Below are 15001 nucleotides of genomic sequence, written 5' to 3'. Positions count from 1 at the left end.
GGTTGATCGAGCTGCCAACTCAGGCGAAAATTCTAGCACTGAACCGATCGAGCACTGAAAAATCATGCAGTCGAGTAAGAATTCATTACGCATTCCGTCATTTCGATAATGTGGGTTCGTGCTGACTTTCAGTTTATTTTTAAATGAAAACATTACATAACTGATTATACACATTGAAATCTTCATGTTTTTTCGGATATACAGAATTGGTAAATAACCAGTTCTCCTTTGAATTCCAACATAAACTGTTGAAATTCGCTTGAAATTAACAAAACGGCCTACCTTAGTCAGCATCATCCATTCCTCTAGCTGGAGTGTAATGAAATGGCTTAAGTCGCCTAAATTTTACACTAACACATTCATAAAATGAGCGAATATTCAATGACATTTATAATGTCACTGTCAATCAGGTTGATCGAGCAGCCAACTCAGGCGAAAATTCTAGCACTGAACCGATCGAGCACTGAAAAATTATGCAGTCGAGTAAGAATTCATTACGCATTCCGTCATTTCGATAATGTGGGAAGCTCCCTTCGAAGTTCTTACGTTTTATGTATTGCACTTATAACACCTTTTCATATCACTTTATTTTCAGTGCAAAATAAAACAAATTAACCTTCCATCCGTCAAACTTTGAAATGGGCCGCAGTTTTGGTTAAATTGAACTTCTCGATAAAAAAATAACAGTTCGACTGTCAAATTTTAACAAAAATTAAAAATGATTCGGAGCTTAAAAATATTATCGACTGATGCTGCTCAATAAAAAATAACCATCGAAATATCACTAATCTATGCACATAATTTCTGAAACCGGCCTGCATACATTTAAAAATTTAACTTCACGTCTGTGCACACTATTCACGTCTAAGACTCAACAAAATAGATTACTTTAACAAAAAATTAACTTAACTCGTTTATTGAGTAATATACTCTAACTTGTACAATGTTGTCGTAGCGTGTGACTGTTGTCATCTTGTACAAATATAAACAAATCGTTTAAAAAAAATCGATGAAGTATTTTGTGTACAATTTTTCTATATAAATTTACTAACTAAAGTTTTGTGTTTACTTACATTTAAAAGTAAATCAATAGTCAATCAATGTATTTTTAAATTGATCAGAATGCCAAAATCGGATGAAAAATGTTCAACAAATAAACTTCCAAGTAGTGCTAAAAGCTCCAACGCCGATCGATCTCCAATTCCGTCATCATCGAAGTCTATCGTTTTGGAGCAAAACGGAGAGAAAAAGATTCTCAAAAAAATCAAACTAAAAGGTCCTATCAAATCACCGCCTGCAGCGAAACAAGAAAAAACCTTTACCTGTACATTTTGTAAAACTACCTTCAACAACCACGAACAGCTTAGGATACATTTTCTGAAACATGGAGCCGAGTCAAAACTCAGTAAAAATCCTGACCATCCAGGACGTGCTAGCCATGAAACGATTATATCATTGATTGAATGCGAATGGTGCCCGGAAACATTCACTTCGATGTCGAAGGCAATAGAACACAAATATCGCAAGCATAATTATGAGAGCAAGAACTACTTTTGTGCTCTATGTGGACGATTATTTCCCTTGAAGGTAGCACTTGATCAGCATCAAAGTCTGGAGCATAAAGATGACAGCAAAATAATGGTTAGGGTTTAAATTTACAATTCAAAGAACCTCATTTTTAATTGTTGATCTTGGTAGGTGCCTCGGTTAGACTTTATCTGTGGCTTCTGTGGAACAGCCTTCATTTCACATTCCGCCTTGGAATTGCACGTCAAAACAGCTCATAACTTGGAGCAACGTATGATGAATCATCCATTTGTACCGGCGCCCTCGAAAAAGGTACGATTGAATCAAGCCGGAGAGATAATTTCGATTTACTACTGTCATCTGTGCGGCTCTGAATACATGTTGAAATTCAATCTACTGAAGCATATTGAAGATCATCACTCGTACGAAGAGCGTTGTGCGGTTCCAGAGGATCTACTGAAATGTAGTACATGCGATTCAGTATTCTATACAAAGAAAGCATTTGATGCACACAACATTCATCACAAACCGGAAGACCTCTATTGCACAAGCGAAGAACACCGGTTAAATATTGTAGCCCGGGTAGACCAGGACTTCGATTTCCGAAGGGTTCCAACAGCAATCGACAAGGCGCTGGGATCTCTGTCGGGAAGTAGTGGTTCGGACTCGGCGGCTTCGCTAGCAAAAAAGCATAGTTTAAAGACGAAAAAAGGCAAGAAATCGACCGGATCCGCTGCCAGCAGAGGAAAAACCAAAAGCAAACCGACTACATCTGATACCACTCCCAAGGGTCTATGCTTATTGAGCGCTAGTGAAGAGCCACCTTCCGGTTTGGAAACTTTAAGCTTCTTACTTGGTGACTGATTAGGAGTTTTATTATAACATAATAGTACTTCGTAGCTGTTAAGTTTAAAGTAAATCGATTGAGTATTAAAACCCTGCTGTAGATAAAGACCTGAATTACATTTTTTTTATTGGAAATCCATGTTGATTGTAGATTTCTGGGTGATATATTAGAACCAGTATCCTATGCTTTGAGATAAAATGAAAAGTGTCGATGTATGACGTTTGATGTTTTCTCTTACTGTTACGCAATCTGCGAACGCACCTCCGCTACCAACGAACCGCATACGGGACGCACGACCACTATCACAAAGCGGGTTGGTAGAGAAACGTCAAAAGGAAAAAAAAAAAAAGGAAGAGAAAGAATCAGTGAATAGCTTATTTCTAAATTACTTCTGAAAATTTCTAAATTGTGAATTTGCTTAGTGCCTAGTTTAAAATTATATTAGTAAGAGGTAAAAATTAATTGCTTAGTGCCTAGTTTAAAATTGTATTATTAAGAGGTAAAAATTAATTAGAAACCTAGATTAAAAATACTATTACTAACTAGTTTACAAACCTAACTTATCACAGGTCGGAGCATCACAGTTGGTGGTATTAGCAACTAGTTATTGCAGTTATTAGTAATTTAACTACCGTACGATACCGCTTACCGGACAGAACGAAAATCACAAGTAGACAGTAAACGTGAGTGAAGAAAACATAATTGAATTATACACTAATTACAAATAATTGATGAGTTATTGTTCATTATATACCAACAGGAAAAATTTAGCATCATTCTACAATAAACCAACATTGTCAAACAAAGTTCGGCGTAGTCAATAAAGTAGTTTAAATTTTCGGAAATTCCGTCTTGTTGCCGTCTCGGGAACAGATTAAATTTTTCGTTTAATTTCGGAATGTCAAGTGGTAGCGTAGCGAGTGCTGGGAAACGTCCCCAGAATGATGATAATTCTCCTGGTGGGGAGGGGGCGAGTTGTGGAGCGTGTCGCCGTGTCGATACTAGTCGAATGGTGCAGTGTGACGAATGTGACGTGTGGTTTCACTATGATTGTGTAGACGTAGACGACCATATCGGGGATCGTGACTGGAGCTGTAATAGATGCATGAGGAAATCTCTGGAGAAGCAGCAGCGTATATTGAGAGAGCAGTTCGAACATTTTGAACAGCGAATGAAGCAGTGGCAACAAGGGCAACAGAATCCCCCAAGGCAGATAGAGGAACAGCAGGAGCATGCACAGCGGCAGAAGCAGCCGGAGCTGCAGCAGCGGATGCATGAGCAGTTCGATCAGTCGCAGATAGGGAAGTTGCAGTTGCAACAGCAGAATTTGCCGTCAGAAATGGCAACGGGAGTACCTCAAATATCGCTTGGTGCTATTCCGAAGCAACAGCAGCAAGTCCAGTGTATGGATAATGTCGAGTCGACGAGACAAGGTCGTGCGAAACCGTTGGCGAACTCTACCGTCAACAACGAAAGTGAGAAAGCATGCTCAAAGTCGTCAAAGCATTCTACGAAGCGACGAGAATTGCAACTGAAGGCCCTGGCGGCGAGACAAGCGTTGGAGAAAAAGCAGCTAGAAGAGCGGCTGGAATTGGAACGCGAGATGTTGGAGACTAGTGACTCCGAGTCGGAATCAGCCGCGAGTTTCAGTAAAATCAGCGAATGGATAGAGACGACCGACAATATCGGAAAGAATCTTGGAAAATCGAACCAGGATACTCCACTGCCGGTTTACAGCGAACTTCTACGGAAATCGGTGGCACCTACAAAGCCGATCAATCTTCATGGCGATTGGGGTCCAATCAGGCCATCTAATATACGGTTTGGAGCTGGTCACTTCCCGTTTCCGTATATCGCATCGCAACAAGAGGGCGAGAGCTACGTTCCAGATAGCAGAAACATCGCACAACCCCGAGTGGCTACGTCGGCTTCGCGGCCAAATCCGGCCATCTATCGTCCACAGGCACAACGGCAACTAAGCAACGATCAGTTACCGCTTAACAGCGGCCACCTAGCGGCCAGACAAACGGTAAAGGACTTGCCAAAGTTCGGAGGAGATCCGGAAGATTGGCCTAGATTCATTGCAGCCTACGAGCGAACTTCCAGAATGTGCGCCTTTCGGAATGATGAGCTGCTCGATCGGCTGGAAAGAAGTCTGCAAGACAAGGCACTCTGCACTGTCAAAAGCCTACTGCTGCATCCCGATAACGTTCCAGTGATCATGAACAGGCTGAAAACTCTCTTCGGGAATCCAGAATTGATAGTAGAGACCATGGTTCGGCGGATTCGCATGATGCCACCGCCGAAAGCAGATAAGATGGAGACGATTGTCGACTTCGGTGTTGCAGTTCAGAACCTGTGCGCAACTATCCAGGTGTGCCAGATGGATGAACGGTTATATAATGTCGCACTTCTTCAGGAGCTTGTTGACAGTCTGCCGTCGGCATTGAAAATGAAATGGGCCTTCTATCGGAAGGAGATTAGAACTGCTACTCTGTTAGAGTTCAATGAATGGCTGGGTGAGATGGTAGAAACCCTGAGTCAGGTGATAAGGCCCACTGTATGGACCAAGCCACAGAAAGCTGAGCAGAAAACGGAGCGGAGGGTGCGAAAGGAAGAAGTATATCTTCACACGCATACAACGCATTCGTCGGATCAAGTAGATCGCAAAGGATGTTTGGCTTGCGGAAACGAGTGCAGTTCTCTCGACAAGTGCGGCAGTTTTCTCAAGATGTCTCCAAGTGCACGATGGGCGTTAGTGAACGTGAAGAAGGTTTGTCGCAAGTGTTTGAACAAGCACTTCAAAACCTGCGAAAGGAAAGTTCCCTGCGGTGTTCAGGGATGTGCCTTTCTACATCACCGGCTGTTGCATAACGACAGCAAACATAATAAGCCGTCAATTAGCCATTCTACACAAGCTGCTTCGATTAATGCGCACCACAGTTCACTGGAACGCACGTTTTTGAAGTATATTAGCGTTACAGTTCACGGAAAAGGGAGCTCGATTTCTACCTACGCCTTCCTCGATGCGGGATCGACTTCTACACTTATGGAGCATAGCCTATGGGAGGAACTAAACCTTGACGGTGAAAGAGCTCCGCTGTGTATTTCGTGGACTGGCGGACAAGGAAGATATGAAGATGATTCGGTAGTATTTTCGGTGGAGGTTACCGGTGAACGAACTCCAGGATTACGCTTCAATCTTCAAGATGTACATACCGTGCGAAGTCTGGATCTTCCATCACAGTCAATGTCAGCAACAGAGTTAGCCGAGCATTTCGGATATCTCTCAGATATTCCAATTGAGTCGTACGCCGATGTGAAACCTCGAATTCTGCTAGGAGTTGACAACTCCAGACTAGAGTATCCACTCGACTCTAGAGAAGGTAGCGAAAATCAGCCAACGGCGGTGTTGACCCGACTAGGATGGGTAGTCTACGGTCCGTGCTCGATGTCTGGACGACCAAAACCGACGGACGTTTCATACAGTTACCATATCTGCCAATGCGATGGGTTACACTCAGCCGTCAAGAACTACTTTTCAATTGACGGTCTCGGTATTCAACTCACCGGGAAGCCACTGATGTCGAAGGACGATGAACGTGCGATTCAGCTGTTGCAGACCAAGACATTGTTCAAGAACGGAAGGTATGAAACCGGTCTACTATGGCGATACGACGAAGTCCGGCTTCCAGAAAGCAAAGCCATGGCCTTAAGACGGCACGAATGTTTGAGCAAACGAATGGCTCGAGAACCACAGCTCGCGAAAGCCCTGCAGGAGAAAATTCTCGATTATCGGACAAAGGGATATATCCGAATGCTAACGACAGAGGAGGAAGCAGTACACAAGGGGCGCTCGTGGTACCTTCCGATCTTTCCGGTAGTAAACCCTAACAAACCTGGTAAGCTGCGAATAGTTTGGGACGCTGCCGCGAAAGTAGGGAACCTCTCCCTCAATTCGTTTCTGCTCAAAGGTCCCGACCAAGTTACACCTCTTCAACAAGTTCTGCAGCGGTTTCGCGAACATCGTACTGCAGTCTCGGGAGACATACGGGAGATGTTCCACCAAGTACGGATCAACCCCAACGATCAGCATTGCCAGCGCTTCCTGTGGAATGATGGTGTATCCGGGAGTGTTCCATCGACCTACGTGATGGAGGTAATGACATTTGGTGCAAGCTGCTCGCCAAGCAGCGCACAGTATGTCAAGAACCTTAACGCAGAACGATTCAAAGATGAATATCCGGAAGCAGTCGAGGCGATAGGCGAAGGGACGTATGTCGATGATATGCTGTACAGCGTCGAAACTGAAGATGAAGCGGTGAAACTTGCGCAGGATGTACGAAACATACACGCGAAGGGTGGCTTCGAGATCCGAGGATGGTTGTCCAATTCGAAGAAGGTGCTAGATGCCATGGGTGAGCAGAGGATTGAACAAAAGGATCTAAACAAAACCGGAGAGCTAGCAACCGAGAAAGTCCTGGGAATGTGGTGGGATACAACCAACGATACCTTCACATTCAAGATACCTAAGCGATGCGAGCAGAGACTGCTATTCGGGGAGCAAGTTCCTACGAAAAGGGAAGTACTTCGAGTCCTAATGTCGGTGTATGATCCACTTGGACTCCTGGCAAACGTGATGATGTTTCTCAAAGTTCTTCTGCAAGAGATTTGGCGATCATGCATAGGATGGGACGAACCGATAACCGATCAGCAATTCGTACAATGGAAAACGTGGCTTGGCGTGTTGCATACCGTGGAACAAGTCTCCATCCCGCGATGCTATCGAATGATAACCAGCTGCTCAAGCAAAACCAACGATACTCAGCTACACGTGTTTGTCGACGCCAGCGAAAAGGGCTACGCAGCAGTCGCCTATTTCCGGTTCGAAGAAAAAAAATCTATTGAATGCGCCTTCGTTACGGCGAAAACTCGTGTCGCTCCCCTAAAGTACGTCTCGATTCCTCGGCTGGAGCTTCAAGCTGCCGTGATCGGAACCCGCCTGGCAAATTCAGTTTGCGAAACTCATAAGGTTCCCGTACGGAAACGGTTCCTGTGGACCGATTCGAGGGACGTGCTCTGCTGGCTACGTTCGGATCACAGGAAGTACAGCAAATTCGTCGGTGCTAGAGTAGGTGAAATCCTGGAAAGCACGGAACAGTCAGAGTGGCTATGGGTTCCAACAAAGGAGAATGTGGCTGATGAGGGCACAAAGTGGCAGAAGATCCCTGATCTCTCTCCATCAAGTCGATGGTTTAAGGGTCCAGCATTTTTGTGGCAGCAGCAGAGGGACTGGCCAGTTCAACCGGCAAATCACGGCGTCGCTACGAACGAAATAATCGCTTCGGTCAACGTCCACGCAACTTGCGAACCTGTCATCAGCTTTGTCAGATATTCCAACTGGCGGAAACTCCTACGGGTCACTGCCTATGTGCTACGATTTGTGCGCAACGTTCGAGCTAGGGTAAAGCAGCATACACAATCTACGGGAGCCCTCGAGCAACCGGAGCTGTTAGAAGCGGAATGTTGCATTTATCGTCAGGTTCAACTCGATGCATTCAGTGAGGAAGTATCACTGTTAAAGTGTACTGACGATATAACAAGGCAGAACATAATCCAGCTGCCCAAAAGCAGCTCGCTCTACAAACTTTCTCCGTTCCTTGACACACATGGGGTGCTTCGAATGCGGGGACGTACTGCCGGATGTCAGTTTATCAATGATAACGCTGGGCATACTATCCTGTTGCCAAAGGATCATCCGGTTACCTCCCTTATCATACAGTACGTTCACGAGCGCTACCATCATCTCAACCACGAAACTACAGTTAACGAACTGCGTCAAAAGTATCGCATTGCAAAGCTGAGGACCATCTGCAACAAAGTTCGCCGTTCATGCCAGTACTGCAAGAACTCCAGAGCCCGACCTCAGCCGCCTGTTATGGCCGATCTTCCGCCTGCTCGCCTAGCAGCTTATACGCGACCATTTTCCTACGCAGGCATCGACTACTTTGGACCGATGCAAGTTGTTGTGGGTAGACGGACTGAGAAGAGATGGGGTGTGCTAATCACCTGTCTGGTGATACGCGCTATCCACATAGAACTCGCGCACTCACTAAACACCAGTTCCTGTGTTATGGCCCTACGGAACTTCATGGCCAGAAGAGGTACTCCCTTAGAATTATACAGCGATAGGGGGACGAATTTTGTCGGAGCCAATCGGGAACTCACCGAAGCGGTTCAGAATCTGAACCAGAATCAGCTCATGAAAGAATTCGTAACACCGGATACCAAGTGGACTTTTCTTCCTCCAAGTAGTCCTCACATGGGAGGATGTTGGGAGAGAATGGTGCAATCCGTTAAGAAGGTGTTGAACAACATGCAGCTTCCAAGAACCCCTACCGATGAAGTTCTCCGTAATTTCCTGCTAGAAGCTGAAAACATCGTAAACTCTCGCCCCCTCACCTACGTTCCTGTCGAAGATTCCGAAAGTGAAGCACTGACGCCCAACCACTTTTTATTGGGCTCTTCCGGTGGCACAAAACCCTTGGTGCCTTATGATGATAGCCTCGCCACGCTTAAAAATAGTTGGAAAGCTTCCCAGATCTACGCGAATATCTTCTGGAAACGGTGGTTACGCGAATATCTGCCGACAATCAGCCGACGAACGAAATGGCACTATCCAGTGAAACCCATCCAGGTCGGCGATGTCGTCCTAATCGTGGACCCGGACTTACCTAGAAACTCGTGGCCATTGGGACGGGTGATAGACGTAAATAAAAGGAACGGGCAAGTACGTAGTGCAACAGTACAAACGCGATTCAACATCTACGAACGTCCAGCGGTCAAGCTTGCGGTTCTGGACGTCGGCGCATCGGAAAGTACTCAGGGACATCGAGCCTGTGTACTGGGGGGGAATGTTACGCAATCTGCGAACGCACCTCCGCTACCAACGAACCGCATACGGGACGCACGACCACTATCACAAAGCGGGTTGGTAGAGAAACGTCAAAAGGAAAAAAAAAAAAAGGAAGAGAAAGAATCAGTGAATAGCTTATTTCTAAATTACTTCTGAAAATTTCTAAATTGTGAATTTGCTTAGTGCCTAGTTTAAAATTATATTAGTAAGAGGTAAAAATTAATTGCTTAGTGCCTAGTTTAAAATTGTATTATTAAGAGGTAAAAATTAATTAGAAACCTAGATTAAAAATACTATTACTAACTAGTTTACAAACCTAACTTATCACAGGTCGGAGCATCACAGTTGGTGGTATTAGCAACTAGTTATTGCAGTTATTAGTAATTTAACTACCGTACGATACCGCTTACCGGACAGAACGAAAATCACAAGTAGACAGTAAACGTGAGTGAAGAAAACATAATTGAATTATACACTAATTACAAATAATTGATGAGTTATTGTTCATTATATACCAACAGGAAAAATTTAGCATCATTCCGTCTGTTCCCGAGACGGCAACAAGACGGAATTTCCGAAAATTTAAACTACTTTATTGACTACGCCGAACTTTGTTTGACAATGTTGGTTTATTGTAGAATGATGCTAAATTTTTCCTGTTGGTATATAATGAACAATAACTCATCAATTATTTGTAATTAGTGTATAATTCAATTATGTTTTCTTCACTCACGTTTACTGTCTACTTGTGATTTTCGTTCTGTCCGGTAAGCGGTATCGTACGGTAGTTAAATTACTAATAACTGCAATAACTAGTTGCTAATACCACCAACTGTGATGCTCCGACCTGTGATAAGTTAGGTTTGTAAACTAGTTAGTAATAGTATTTTTAATCTAGGTTTCTAATTAATTTTTACCTCTTAATAATACAATTTTAAACTAGGCACTAAGCAATTAATTTTTACCTCTTACTAATATAATTTTAAACTAGGCACTAAGCAAATTCACAATTTAGAAATTTTCAGAAGTAATTTAGAAATAAGCTATTCACTGATTCTTTCTCTTCCTTTTTTTTTTTTTCCTTTTGACGTTTCTCTACCAACCCGCTTTGTGATAGTGGTCGTGCGTCCCGTATGCGGTTCGTTGGTAGCGGAGGTGCGTTCGCAGATTGCGTAACACTTACTATAGGTAAAGGATATCGACACGAATCATGCATCAATGATTTATTTATGTATACATCTTATGAAATTTAGAAGCACTGAACATCAAATGCAATAATTTTCTGTTTTCGAGAAATATTGCATATAAATTACACGTTGTCTAGATAATTTAATTTAGATGCGATTAGTTCATAAAAACATATATGTTGTCGCGATAAAAATGAAGTGAATGTTATTTTTGTTAAGGTAAGTCGATTTCTATGGTGGCACCATTTTGTTCTGCTCTTGTTTCCTGGTAAAGTAACGAAACATGAGAGAGAAATAAAATCGGCTCAGCAAGGCTGCCAAACGAGCGGTAGCTTTATTGGATTTTATGTGATGTAGTCAAACTTGTAACCAAAAATATCAAAACTTTTTCGGGCACCCGGGCACATCGAGAGTCATTTTGCACATTTGCGAGAGAGCATGGAGGGAAATGTAATTAGATTTGAGGTTCATTTGAGCGCAAAAGTCTTTAATTGGCCCAGACACGATCCAAATTATATCAACCCGTTCGAGTCGTTCTTGGGCATATTTTTCTCTCAACATCGCTTCGAGCATATTTTTCTCACAAAGCTACTTCGTAGTGCACAGTCAACATGAAATCCATTTAGAAAAATTGCTGAGATCTTGAGAACAATTGTTGATTCGTTTTGACAGAACATGACAAATAAGGGTGCCCCAGGCCCCTGTGCGTGATAAAACAACTTATACACGCAGAGAAAAATATTGTAAATGTAACTAAATCTCAGTGGATTAGTTTGTTTCTATAAATATTTTGTTAATACCAACAAATATTTTACTTGTGCGTTCCTGTCAATTTGTTGACAAACAATTTCATAGTAAAGTCAACTTGCAAAATCAGTTTAAAATGAACTAATTTTGGATAAAGGTAATATTTATAGTGTTTTGAATTTATAAACTTGGCAGTTGAAATAAATGATAAGATATCAACTTGAAATGATTAGTATTTCAACTTACGCTTTTGTTTGTAAAAAATATTCATTTTGTTTTGTTTTTACAAGTAAAATGATTTCTTTCGAAATAATTTGAAGGCTTGTTGTTGGTACATTTTTCTTCAATTTATATATTTGTAAGGAATTTCAATTACATTTATATTCCATACATTTATAATATTTATCTACATACCACAATCAATCCAATATTACTTTTTATAGTATTCAATGATTCGGTACCCTTTCCCGGTGCCCTTCTGGTGAAGATGCATCAAATATATGTTGTTAAGAAAGCGTGTTATTGTAGTTTCTAATATTATTAACTATCAATACTTACGCTTGGATTGATGAAAAGCCCGATGAAAAATATGTAAGCAGGTAAAATTTTACTTTTGAAACGCGTAAATAACTTTTCTGTTCATTCACGATTGAAAAAACGACTCTGGTTTATAAGAAATAGGACTGATATGGTTCTTTTGAACAATAAACTTTGTTGTATCATTACACAAATAAGACAACAGATAAAATGAATAAATTTTGTTCTTAACATAAAGATAAAGCAGACTTGAATCAACATAGATATTGCGAATAAAATCAACTCTGCTCTTGTTGATACGCAATACATTGATGAATTATTTCAACAATAAAATCAGCTGGAACAATTATTTTTTTCGTTTGACAAGACCAAAATATTTATTCACATTGAACAGAGATCTTTGTTGATGTTGAAGGGAGAAAATGGTTTAAAACAATCATATTCTAGATTGAAATTAACATGAATCGGATTTGAAAATCTACTAACCGATTTGTTATTTTAAACAAGCTCCATTTCTCTGCGTGTACCATTCTATTTCACTGACCGCGAGCAAATATGATCACGCTCTTCTGAAACCGACTCCAACATAGGTCGTTTGATTATTCTCATTTTGTGAATGCTCGAAATAATTTCCAACCAAATATAATTTTTGAGCGGTGCGAAGTTCGCCTGCGGGTACAGAACAAAGGGGAGCAAGAGTAGAAACTACAGGAGCAGGTGCAGAAAGAAAGTTCAAAGTTAAAAGGGTAATAGCAAATGTCATTGAGGTAACAATTTTGACTAGCAAATTCAAAAGCGAAAAGTTTTTGATGTGGAACACATCGTTATTTTATTATATTCATTTAGTAATTGTTAGAAATTTATGACGTCAATTAGAGAATCTATAAAAATATAGTTCATCATAGAGCAGCTATTCCCATCCTGTAGTCCGCGATTTTTGGGAACCACTGTCTTTTTTTAATAACCATTAAAATTTCATAAAAGTAGTTTTGATTTATTTACATTTAATCTAATACTATTGCGCTACGAAGTGTGCAGGAGTCTGCTAGTTATTTATAAATTATTTACATCTTTTGTTCATGCGAAAAGTTAATTTTAGTGTGAGAAAAATCATTTTCTATCTCTGTACTGCAAAAATAACAGTTTTCTAAAATAATTAAAATCAGTCTGTGTAAAATTCAAGCGTCGTCCTATGAAAGGTTCAAATAATGAAACTTAGGTCGATTTTACTTGAAGCCAAAACTAACCCAGTTCCAACCCCGACTGTTGTAAAATCCATAAGCGGCCCTTACACGAGACAATATTATTGTCAATACAAGGAATATTGACAATACTTGTGATCGTCTAACCGAAACCCTCTTAGAAAAAATACGCTCAACGGTGGTCCATCGTTGGTCTAATTTTTTTTATATATATCGTTTATTTATACACGGCTTTAACCTAATTTTGGTCGTTCGCCGGGTGTTGGTCTAATACGTTGGATCGTGAATCCAATGAAAGTGCAATCAATCGTTCAACGGGAGGCCAACACCCACTTGTACGCGGCGGACAGATTTCCCCCAGACTATGTCTGCCAACCATTTTTGCCGGAATTTTGCCAGAATTCCGGCAAAAGTCTGGCAACAATGCAACAACCGTTTCCGGCATAGAATTTCGCCTAGCGGTTATAAACGGTTCTTTTTTGTCGGATTCTTGACATACAACATTGGCAGAACCGTTTTGAATCGGTTCTACATTTTAAGCGTCTTGGTTTTATTTTTTCAATAAAAGAGACATATGAAAGGCAACAAGTTATTGCTCTGCATATATACTAATCATGGAAAATGTTATTTATTGCCAATAACATTGCTTTCTCACTACCAAACATACCCATATTTCAATCTCATTTATCTCGTCTCAAGATTCGTTTTTTGTACGTAAATGCGGGATTGACGAATATCAAATTTGACAGCAGCCGGAATGTAGCCAGCCTTCTGACGGTTGCCAGAGTTCCTCACAAGCGGGCACGGAACCTTCGTGATTTTTGGTTCCGGAGATATGATGGTATAAATGACGTTACCGACAAAACGTGTTGTTTTTTACCGCGCAAGTTTCTCGGAGATAGCTGAGCCGATTTCAACAAGCCTAGGCATGTTTGAAAGCTATTGTTAGGCCATTGATCAAGTTCGAAGATCAAATGGCTGTGACTTTTGGTTCCGGAGATATGATGGTATAAGTGACGTAACTGACAAAACGCGTTGTTTTTCTACTGCGCAATTTGCCCAGAGATGTCTGAACCGATTTTTACAAGCTTTTTTTTTAAGATTAGCATCACTCTTTTAATACAAAAAGGCAACACAAATGGTTGGAAAAATGATGCCGACTGTGTGACATAAACACTGAAGAATGCTTTTGTGAACCACTCTAATTAATCTGAATCAATTGGTGTCAAAATTAGTGTCCGTAATTATTTAATAAAAGTGTGAAATATATTTTCATGAGACTTTTATGAAAGAAGAAAAATGCATTATCACACCACTAGGTGGATACAGAAGGGGTTTTTAAACTAACACTACATACCTATACAATATTTCTACTTCACGTAAATAACAACAAATTTTCTTTCCGTATAAAAGAAACATCTAATTTTCACACTATTTTTGCAAGAGAAATAACATCAACAAACCGACCCAGCAATCTGAACGAATATTTCGTGCAATATCCCACATTATCGAAATGACGGAATGCGTAATGAATTCTTAATCGACTGCATGATTTTTCAGTGCTCGATCGGTTCAGTGCTAGAATTTTCGCCTGAGTTGGCTGCTCGATCAACCTGATTGACAGTGACATTATAAATTTCATTGAATATTCGCTCATTTTATGAATGTGTTGGCGTGTAAAATTTAGGCGACTTAAGCCATTTCATTACACTCCAGCTAGAGGAATGGATGATGCTGACTAAGGTAGGCCGTTTTGTTAATTTCCAGCGAATTTCAACAGTTTATGTTGGAATTCTAAGAAGAACTGGTTATTTACTATTTCTGTATATCCGAAAAACATGAAGACTTCAATGTGTATAATCAGTTATGTAATGTTTTCATATAAAAATAAACTGAAAGTCAGCACGAAAACGTGCAAAATCGGGAAAGAAGAAGAAGAAGACAAATTGACAATTCAGTCCGCATCTTCTCACTCAATTCCGACTGATTTCCGAATCAACCGGTTGGAGGCGAAATTCATTCGGAATCGGTTGTTGCA

The 15001-nt window shown here is 41.0% G+C and overlaps 2 protein-coding genes and 1 long non-coding RNA gene across 4 annotated transcripts; 2 read left to right on the top strand and 1 right to left on the bottom strand.

Moving 5' to 3' along the window:
• The first annotated feature begins 1006 nt into the window (after positions 1-1006).
• On the top strand, positions 1007-3058 carry LOC131425758 (zinc finger protein 691-like). The gene is made up of 2 exons (XM_058587897.1): positions 1007-1641; positions 1699-3058. Exons 1-2 carry the CDS (start codon positions 1123-1125, stop codon positions 2389-2391), a joined length of 1212 nt encoding a protein of 403 aa, XP_058443880.1. The 5' UTR covers positions 1007-1122; the 3' UTR covers positions 2392-3058.
• Positions 3059-3143: 85 nt separating this feature from the next.
• Positions 3144-9735, top strand: LOC131425755 (uncharacterized). Of its 2 annotated transcripts, none has more exons than XM_058587886.1 (2): positions 3144-9502; positions 9621-9735. In XM_058587886.1, exon 1 carries the CDS (start codon positions 3273-3275, stop codon positions 9444-9446), a length of 6174 nt encoding a protein of 2057 aa, XP_058443869.1. In that variant the 5' UTR covers positions 3144-3272; the 3' UTR covers positions 9447-9502; positions 9621-9735. The 2 variants fall into 2 exon arrangements, with proteins under 2 accessions (XP_058443869.1, XP_058443868.1); XM_058587885.1 differs by having other exon boundaries at positions 3144-9550.
• Positions 9736-10022: 287 nt separating this feature from the next.
• On the bottom strand, positions 10023-11073 carry LOC131425760 (uncharacterized). Its single transcript, XR_009229027.1, has 2 exons — positions 10208-11073; positions 10023-10137 (listed from the first exon to the last, which is right to left on the bottom strand). It is a non-coding gene; the product is annotated as an uncharacterized LOC131425760 (long non-coding RNA).
• Positions 11074-15001: the final 3928 nt, after the last annotated feature.

The sequence above is a fragment of the Malaya genurostris genome, chromosome 1 (assembly GCF_030247185.1).
Source record: "Malaya genurostris strain Urasoe2022 chromosome 1, Malgen_1.1, whole genome shotgun sequence".
In the NCBI taxonomy this organism is placed as follows: domain Eukaryota; kingdom Metazoa; phylum Arthropoda; class Insecta; order Diptera; family Culicidae; genus Malaya; species Malaya genurostris.
This window is presented reverse-complemented; position numbering and strand designations above follow the sequence as displayed.